Genomic DNA, 10,249 nt, shown 5'->3' with positions numbered 1-10,249 from the left:
TCGGGTCCTGGTTTCCATGACAACCGCGGCGCGCAGCCTTGGCGTCCCCCCCACCCTCCCGCCTCGTCGGGCTAAACCATTCGCTTCAGGGACCTTCACAGGGGGAAATGGAAACAAGGGGATTTTAGAGCATGTCTGCGCGCTACACTGCCCCTATTTTTCTGCCTAGCTTAAATGACACACACCCTTTGTTTCTGTTGCCGACTGTCCCTGAGAGGGTAGCCCCGCGTCTCCCGGGCTCGGTTTGAACGCCTCCTCTCCCCAGGCCGGCGGATGGCGCAGCCCGCCAGGGAGGCTCGCGGTCGGCGCGGGTTGGCGCAGAGGCGGGGGGAGCGCGCCCGACGTAGCGCCCGGGGGGCGGGGCCGCGAGCAGGGGGCGGGGAGGTGGGCAAGATGGCGCCCGGCGAGTGATCCTCCCCGGACAGCTCCAGCGGCCGCTGAGACACCGGCGCGGGGGGTGCTGCCCTCACTGCCGCCTTTCCTCCTCTCCCCCGCCCCCGGAGACCTCCTCCTTCCCTTTCTCCTTCTGCCTCGGGGGGGAGTGGGTGGCGGGGGGAGGCGGGCCTGGTTCCTGGGACACCATGTCGGACTCTGAGGAGGAGAGCCAGGACCGGCAACTGAAAATCGTCGTGCTGGGGGACGGCACCTCCGGGAAGGTCAGTCCCCTAGCAGGCCCGCCGTGCCAGGCCTGCGGGAACCCCGGTGCGGCCCCGACGCCCCCCAGCCTCCTCCCCGCCCCCCGGCGTCTCCTTGCCCCGGGCCCGGGGGCGTCTGGGCTCGGGCCCGACGCGAATCAGGAGCTTGGTGAAGTCCGACGAGAGCTGTCCAGCTCCCACTAAATTAAAAAAAAGGCATTTCCTAAGCCTTGCGTGGATGGCGAACTCCTGCTTCTTCAAGACACGAGCCAGTATCGCCTCTCTGGGAAGCTTTCCAGCGTCTCGCCTCTGAGGACTGGCAAGGGTCGGCCAAGGCATCTTACCTCTTTTTACTTTAGTCCAGGTCACACTTTGCCCCTTCTCCCCCCTCCGGGTTTCTGATGCCTCCACCGTGCTGGGAGCTCCCAAGAGCTTGACTCTGGAATCAGATTCCCTGGGTGAGAGAATTGGGCTCCATCATTTATTGGTCGGATCGTTGGAGGGCACATTGCTATCCTGTTTGTGCTTCATCTGTAAGATGGGTATATGGATAGGGGTCGTCTTGAATGGTGAAGTGTGCAAATCCACATTCAATGTGAAGGTTTACGTAAAGCTTTCAGAACATGATGTGCACTCAGTAGATAGCAGTTGCCGTTTTAGAGCATCATGCCTGTTCGCCTCTCTTCCCAGCACAGCACCTGTCAACACAGACATTCATTCAACAAGTATCCATTGAGTTCCTATTGTGGGCTGGATGCTGAGGGCAGAGCTGCTAGCATGACAGAGGGGGTCATTGCCCTAAAGTCTATCCTTCAGTGACAGTCGGTTGAATGAATGAGATGGAGTGCATGAGGGTGTCTGGCAGCCAGTCCCCATACCTCGTAGGCAGAGGTCTTTAACCCAGGGTTGTGGAGCTCCTGAGATGAAATACATGTTGCCCGGTCCTTGCTCTTTGGAGACGGTCCATAAGATCTGAAAGGGTTCTTGATCCAGCCCCCAAATAAAGTGAAGAGCCTCTGCCCGGGGAACCTTCACACCTGTCGCTCCTGTCAGTGGCGCCAACACTTTTTCAGGGAATGTTGCTAGTTTGTCTCCTTTCTTCTTCCATCCCCTTTCCTAACTAGAGGCTTCAGAAACGCTGGTTATTCTTGTTACCAGTTTCCCATTTTCGGCTTCGTGTTTCCGTGTTCCTGGTGTAGTTTGGACCCTGGTTTCTGTGGTGACGACTGCTCGATACATCTTCCTTGGCAGTTGGCACTCCACAGCTGCTCCTGTCTTTGATTCTGAGATTTGAGTTCCTAGGGCCCTGGGGAAAGGTGTCATTCATATGCAGCATTTGGAGAATAATGTTAGTTTCTTTCTTGTCATCCCTGATATTTTGTTATTGATTTTTATTATTGAGGAAAAACAATATCCTCTGATTACTTTTAAACATTTTGAGGAAGAAAAGAACTTGGGATCAGTTTTCTTTATATGACTTTTTGTACACTTATAACAACTTTTTGAATGGATGAGTTGTTTTAAGTAAATCAGCATTGTTTCTCACACTCTTATTCAATACAAATTTAAGTTTAGTTTTTATAGTTTTCTCATCATCCGTATTTTCTGTTGAATGCCTTCTAATTTATCATTACCTAAATCTTTTTATGGTCAACTCATAACTGAATTTATTTCCTGTTTAAAATTATAATGACTCTATAACATTAATACACTTATAAAAAGACACAGTTATCCATTATCCTACATCCTATCATAATTCTTTAATTTTTTTCTCCCAGTATTCCTCCATTATCATACATGTATTTCTCAGTTGAAATTTGCTCATAATTTTCTATCTAGGTTTTTCTTCTAGCCTGTCATAATTTTCCTTTTTTACTAATTTAGTGTGAATAATTATGATTTTTCATCTCTGTCTAAAATTCTATCTAGTGTATGACAAAGCGTATTTTTTTTCTCTTCTGTATTATCGAGTTAGGATTATCATTCTGCTTTGAAGGAGAACAATAATACTCTTTATGGTGTTCTGATTTAGTCTTTGCTATCTTGACTTATCTATTTTAAAACGGTAAAGACTTTTTTCTGCCAGAAATTTCTGGATACCAGCATCAGAAATCTAACCTTTTTTCATTATTCATATATGAAGCTTTTATTTTTTTCCCATACACTATTCAGTTTTCAGATTATTGGCATATTATTGGCAGCTCCCAGCATTCCCATTCTGTTTCTTTTACTGTCCTTTTCTTTTATGAATTCAGCCTCTCTTTCATTCTTATTTGCATCCTGATTTAACTCCTGGCCTTTTTTTCTAGCATCAGTTTTTCTTGCTAGTTCTAACTCAGCGCGTTTTTATACACCCTTACAAAAGCAATAGAATATTGAGATGACCACAAACATTTTATACGAGAAATATTTAGCTCCTCCTCCTATTAACACGTGTTTCTATTTCTCTCCTGTTTTGATTCATACTTTGGATTTTATTGTATATTTCTTAAGGTTTTCTTTGAGGAAAAATATTGTTTTGTGGTGTCTTTACAGTATTAGTAAATGTAGATGGTTAAAAATTGTTAGCAAAAGTTCACCAAACAAAAAAAACTATAAAAAATTAGAAAAAAGAGTTATAGATATGATAGATGGTTGTTCTCATAATTGTTTACGAAGGGTATTTATACAGTGACTTCTGAGAAATTATTGAGTGAGAAAGATAGTATAATATCTAGATAATTGAAGAGGAAGTGCTGCCTTCCCACTGATTTAGTTGATCCTCTGATTTTTATAGTAAGATACCTGGAGATGATATAAGTATCCATTTTAATATTCTTTGTTCCCAATGACCTGTACTTTTCACAGATTGTACTCTATTCCAATGTGAAAGTTTTAGCTTTATGTTTGCCTCAAAAGTGTGAGGGTAGGGCTTTCAAAATCTAGAAGTCTTGATTTTTAGGAAAAGAAATATTGTGCTGAAGTTCCATGTGCCTTGAATTTCTCTTAGATTTATAAAGTGTTTCAGCCACCTATATATTAAACATTTTGAAATATCTGTAATAGTATAAGTAGTGTTAATTATTTTTCTCTAGAACTCTGAGCCTCTTCACAAGTGATTTTATGCTCTAAGTTAAATAAGCTCAATGGCATAAGCAAGGCTAAATGAAAAAAGGCTTTAAAAAGGAATGTTTACCTTTTTCTTTACTGATCTCTCAGTTTTTATATTATCAAGGAACCCAAATGAATTTTCATTTTGGTATAATGAGTTTATTTTTCAGGGTCTAGCAGAACATCTTTCTTACGGTGCTCAATAAATATTTTACCAAATATTTTAGTGATTTCTTACAAATGCTGAGTATTTAAATGTTGAAAGAATTGGAGTGAGTGTGTGCAAATTGCCATTTATATGAAAAATATGGTTCTTATGTCAAAGGAATTTTAGGTCTTTTTGTTTAATAGGATTGAAGTTTGTAGTCTGTAGTTATGTCATAATTATAATAAGCTATCTTGGAAATTTTATCTTAGTTTTCATAACTTTAGGAGCTGACATCTAATTTTAACTTTTAAAATAAAAAGGGGCTGTTTTTCCTTAACTTTGGGAATCTGTCTTGAAGAGCATAAAAGCGTCGTGAAGCTCCTTTTCTCTCCTTTTTGGGAAAGTTTACAAATAAATAAATAGTGCTTTTAAAATGTTTAAGAAGCTTTTGAGTTACTGAGTTATTTTAGTTGTTAATCAAATGATTATTCTTTTGCTTTGGTAAGAATGGTACTCTAAAGAAACTAGAGTTTTGAATGTAGCTTTGCGTTGTTATTTAAAAGGTGTAGATATATATTTGGTTATAATATTTTTGTGATTTTTAAGCTTTATGGTTGTTGAATGCAATATTTTTTTTTGTCTGCTTACTATTAATCTTAAAAATACCAACTTATTAATTTAAAAGATGAATATTATCAGTCATTCTATAGAATCATTTTCATTTAACATTTTTAATATAGAGAAAAATGAGACGTTTCTTAAGGGTAAAAAAAGAAATGAAATTCTGTAAACAGGCTTCCCTCTCCTTAATTAGTTCTACTTCTTGTTGGCTGAGGGCACAAACTACTCAGATGTTTAACCTCAGAAATGAAACTTCTCTGAAGTATTGAACTGATATGTAGGAACATATAAGATTCAGATCTTTAATCATGTTGTTTTAGTTTTCTCTGTTGATAAATCTCAAAATCTAATTTCCAGCAAGGAGTAGGAGCTTGACAATCAGGGGATTTAAAGAGATTTAGTCGATTAGTCTGTTGTTGCCACTGATAGCTGGTTGGCAAGTGAAATTTACCTGGTGGAATGTTAAGCCCCTCTTCCCCTTGTAACTGATTAGAACTGCTTAAAGTTGCTTGTTGGATTAATGCGAGTATAAATATTAAGATTACTTAATAAGATTTAGTAGTGATTTTAATGTTTACATTTCTAAAACAAAGACATTAATTTTGGTATTCTGTGCATCAATTTTTTAGACCTCCTTAACTACGTATTTTGCTCAAGAAACTTTTGGTAAGCAGTACAAACAAACTATAGGACTGGATTTCTTTTTGAGAAGAATAACGTTGCCAGGTAAGAGACTAAAGTGTCTTGACATAGAAAACTGTACATATCTGACAATAAGAGACATAAGCAGAAATGTGTAAAATAAATTTTGGGGCTGTTTCTATGCGTAATCAGTAAGTCTGTCTTAGGGAGGTTAACTTTCATCAGCATCTACCATGAAGACATAACTGTCTACGTGTGTAAGGAGAAAGTTTATATACTCCCCACTCTCCCACTGTTTTTGAACACTATGCATTTTTTAAGGATAAACAATAGTCGCTTATAAAATGCTAAAGTTAAAAACAAAATCAAATGCCATATAATTATCAACAGATATTGTATGAACTAAATGTGAAAAGACTGGAAAGGATTATTTTTTAAAATATTTTGATTAGCCTCTGCTTCAGTTTTTTGTTTGAGAGAAAGTTGGAACAGAAGTATAATGTAGCTATGGAACTTCTGTGCTCTAATATGTGAATGCTGTTTTATGCAAGGCAGCATGAAATTGCTGGCATTTAATAGACCACTAAAATTTAGGGTCCCTAGGCACTCATAAAAATACAGTTTGAGCATTCAAGATGTTTCAGTTCACCATGCAAAGAAACTATTTAGATGCCAGTTGCAGCACATTTTGTGGGAAATACAGGGAAATAATAACAAAAAAAGAGTGGTTTCTGTTTTAAGTTAGTTTCTGAACAATTGGGGCTTTAAAATGATCTGTCTATTCACTTGTGCTTAAATTATATGTTTAAAGTATTTTATTAAAAGCAGTTTATCTTGATTGATTTCATAAACTAGTCCATCTCTCCGCTCTGAGGAAACACATTTGAATAAAAACAGCTACAAGTGTAGTGTCATTCATGTACTGGAACATGATTGATACAGTGGGAAGGGGTTTAATAAATTCTAATATTGCTGAAATATGTTAACCTCTCAAATACTCCATCTGTCAGACAACCCTATGAACATTTTAGAACAGCTAATGAAAACGCTTGGTAATTGAAGGTATTCTGCATATCTCACTAGTAACATACTCTCTCGTATTTTGTGATGGTTGGTATTTGGCTACCAATGAAAAATAAATTAGAAGATATAGCTTGAGAAAAGAATTCCAATTTTCCATTACTAAGTTATTGTTCAGAAAGAGGTTTAATGAGAAACGTGTATTTTGTTTCATTTGTATTTTCTTTTAATGTATTCAAAACTGAAAATTTCATTTTTATTATTCTCACTCTTATGGATAGGTTAATGCTGCTTCCCGAATGTTTACAGCAGTCACTAGAAGAATACATGTACAGATCACATAATATACATACTGAAAACTTATTTTGCAACAGTTTTTTCAGAGATGCCATTTGTACACAGAGAACCTCAATGTGTGTTTAATTACTATTTTGTTTCGATACTAATTAGCAAAAGTACTAACTTTATGTATTATTAATATTGTTTAATTTTTCTAATTTTTCAGTTCAAAGACTTAAATAAAAGAGCAAGCACCTACTCAAACGTTAAAAACACTTTAGGACTGGTTTTGGACATTTTTTATATGTAACATATATGATGATTTCTGATTTTTTGCATAGTACTACAAGTTTTTAAATTTTGATGACTTTGTAAAAAATATTTGGTGTTTTTGAAATCCAAACTTATAATGTAATATTTTAGTTAGAAAGTACTTAGGTTAAAAAATGACATTAGGAAATGTGTACTCTTAATGAATGTATATTTTAATTTTCCTGATTAAGATTTATTTTGATGGGCAGAGTTCCAGAAAAAAATCTTTTTTTTATAAAAAGACAGCTGGTTTTATTCTATTTAATGGACTCAAAATTATGGTAGAAATTTCAGTAAGAAAAAATTGTTTTAAGGTAACTTGATTTTATATTAATAGGTACATTAAGAAATGAGGTTAATAAATTAAAAGGTTTATAGTATACCTTTTATATATTTTAACTTTAATTTGAATTCATGGTGTCCAGTGATTAATATTTGTATCATTTGCTAAAATGTTACAGGCAGCATTATTGAATTTATGTATAGCAGCATAGGAGGTAAATCTAATATTTGTTAGTATTCTAGTAAGTCCTCTGTCCATTCAGATTGTTAGAGGTGTAATACCTGTCCATCTATTGACATTCTCTTCATGCAAGTTTTCAAGGTCATTACTCTGCAAATACTCATCCACATTAGTATATTTCATGATCTGGTATGCTGTATAGTCTGGATGCAACCACTGTGCAGATTTTACTGCTTAAAATAGTGTATCTGTTAGTCAGAGATTCTGCTGATAGAGCTTCTTAAGAGCCTTAGTCAAAATACTTTCAGGAAGCTTGTGGGTACAGTCCAGTAAACAGCGTTCTACTGTGAAAAGGATTTCTAAGTCTTTAGTACAAGAAGTGGGCAGACTTGTGTTTTTAGTTCCATCTTGACTATGCAGCACTTTAAGTAAGGTTAACCAAGGCACCAAGTGTACTTTTACAAGGTCACTGTTGAATCCTCTTGGTGGCTTTGATTCATACCAAAAGCAACTTACCTGTATTTTGTCACCTCATTTATTTATTTTTTTTCCCTCGTTAAATGTCATTTCTTACGAGGAGCAGGAATTTTCTAGCATTTTGCGTTTGGGGTTAGACTGCTGACAGTTTCCTCCTTAACCTTCTTTATTAGTTAGAAATTTATATTAGATGGATTCTTGATTTTTAAAAATTTTGCAATGTTGATTCTTTGAAAATTCTTATATAGCTTCATAGGCATGTCATTTTGAAAATATGCTAGAAGACTTCATATGTTTTTGCTTGCAAGAACTAAAAGGAATATTAATTTGAATTCTATATTATTTTGTTTCCCAAATAGGGAACTCCCGTTTATTTTTATGTGTTAATAAGCCTAAAATTCAAATGTGGAAGTTAAAAATACATTTCTAGATACATGAAATAACTAGGAAGTTAATATCATTTGTTGAAACTATAAAGATAGAGAAAGTTTATTTTTTGGCTAGCATTGTATATTAGTGGGTTATTAGTAACACATATTTTTATCTGAGGCACTAGAATATGTATATTAAAGAACAACAAACAGTGTTTGTTTGGAAAGGTATAGATTTAAAAAATACCCTCAACACACAATTATAAACCTCTCAGGTGGGAGATAGTTGAATAAACAATTTAGAGTCTTGAAACATGTAACTTAGAAAATGTTTCTGAAGTTATAGATAGGTTAGGATCTAAATATCAGAACTAAATATCAGAACTTAAAGGAAAAAAGCTTCATATTTCTTGATTTGAAGTTAAGTGATAGGATTTATTGACCTAGGAGAAAATGGGATTAAATGTCCTTTATTAAATGTTGCCTAAAATCTTACTTTAGAAAGGTTAATATTGTTGAGTACTGGTTTTTGAAGTAAACACATAACTAGAGACTTCTGTGAGTAAAATAGAGTACTGCCTGTTTATTTAGAGGCTTTTGAAACTATTTGATATAGTGTCAACTAGCCCTTTCTCACCTGCTTAATTTGGAACAGCATTATAGGAGAATGAATTTTGAATATCTAAAAATTTAGATTTCTAAGATATTGGGTTTACACAAGTTGTTGGGTAAGTCTTAGTCTGTGACATTTTGGTTTTTGTATTCATAAAGCTTTAAGAACATTTTGGTCATTACTCGGTGAGCGTTGAAAGTGTGTATATATGGGAATGATGATGGGTGATGAAGTTTAGTAGCTCTCATTAATGCTAATGGAAGTTCCTCTGCAGGTTGGCAGATGGAACAGACCTACATCCAAATAATGGAAAGATTGTAATACAGACCCAACAAAACTTAGAGTTAAGGGTAAAACTTGGCTGGTTGATCCAGTGTCGTACTTTTTTTTCAGTTGCAAAGTTCAATGCTGTGACTAACATTCTCCAATTTTAGTGTTTTGTGTTGGTATAAAAATTCATGTCTATATAATACTTTTTTGGCTTGTATTTGAAATGAGACTAGTTTTTAGTGTTTAAGTTTTTGAGTTTTCCTGGTTTGCAAATCATTCAGAAAGATCCATTTTTAGTGTGGGAGCTCGTTTTGAAGGTACTAATTGAGATTTTGTCTACCTTTGGAGAAAACTGTGTAATTTTTCTAGGAGAGATAGTTTGAAATGTTAAACTACAAAGCATATTGAAGTTGGTCTTTAAATTTTGTAGTTTAGTCACTAATTGCATTGATAATAGAGAATAACTTATCTCATAATTTTTTTTATCAAGTAAATATTTTGCAAAATGGACAAAAGAATTTTAAAGATTGCCCTTTAGTATTTTAGAATGCTTTTATAATGTTAGTATGGGGAAGAGATTTGTTACACTATCTTTTGAGGGCTTTGAAGCACATATGATTTGTTTCAGTGGAACAGATGCAAGTGCATCACGATATTTAGTGATATATTGGATATGTATCCTACATCGGTTCTGAAGAGGACTGTCAAAATGTTTATATTTATAGGTTAAATTTGAAAATGTGTAATTTTAAAATATGTTCACTATTGTATATAGTAGCTGACATTCAAATTTAAAAATTCATTCGAGTTGAAACTATGGGACCATTTTTGTAGTCTATTAGTAATCTGTGAGTTGTGAGTTTTAGAACCTGTAGAGTTTAGAACTTACAGCAAAATTCATTATGTGCAATGAGGTAGGTTACTATATAAAGTTCACTTGTAATTTTTAAATTATATATCTTACTCCACATACAAGTACTTTAATATTTTATTCTCTGTTTAAGAAAAAAATTCTTTTAGGTTTAAGAAGTTTGTGAATTAAAGCTTTATTTTCTTTTGTTTTGAAGGTGATTATAAATTTGGTTTCATGGAAATGGGGTGAAGTATAAACCTAAATTCTCCACTGTTATATCTTTTGACAACATTATTTTGCAATTCCAAATACGTGACCGTGTGAACATGCAGAATAAAAGACAAATTAGGTTCAGATTTTATCACTGTGACTTAATATTCTGTGAAACTATTCAATTGTTATATTGTTCCTTAACTTTTTTGGTATTCTTTTTTTAATGTTCATTTTTTTTACAT

General features: G+C 35.4%; 1 protein-coding gene across 4 annotated transcripts in view; it reads left to right on the top strand.

Moving 5' to 3' along the window:
• The first annotated feature begins 375 nt into the window (after window positions 1-375).
• RAB28 (RAB28, member RAS oncogene family) overlaps window positions 376-10,249 on the top strand; it is a 224,468-nt gene continuing 214,594 nt past the window's right edge. For all 4 annotated transcript variants that reach the window (XM_057706378.1, XM_057706377.1, XM_057706375.1 and 1 more), the window contains exons 1-2: window positions 376-656; window positions 5,124-5,220. In XM_057706378.1, coding sequence (XP_057562361.1) covers window positions 582-656; window positions 5,124-5,220 — 172 coding nt within the window. In that variant the 5' untranslated portion in view covers window positions 376-581. The remainder of the gene's footprint in view (window positions 657-5,123; window positions 5,221-10,249) is intronic.

Source organism: Hippopotamus amphibius, chromosome 13, assembly GCF_030028045.1.
Source record: "Hippopotamus amphibius kiboko isolate mHipAmp2 chromosome 13, mHipAmp2.hap2, whole genome shotgun sequence".
NCBI classification, from domain to species: Eukaryota; Metazoa; Chordata; class Mammalia; order Artiodactyla; family Hippopotamidae; genus Hippopotamus; species Hippopotamus amphibius.
The sequence above is the reverse complement of the archived record's forward strand: the minus strand, read 5'-3'. Positions and strand labels throughout refer to the sequence as shown.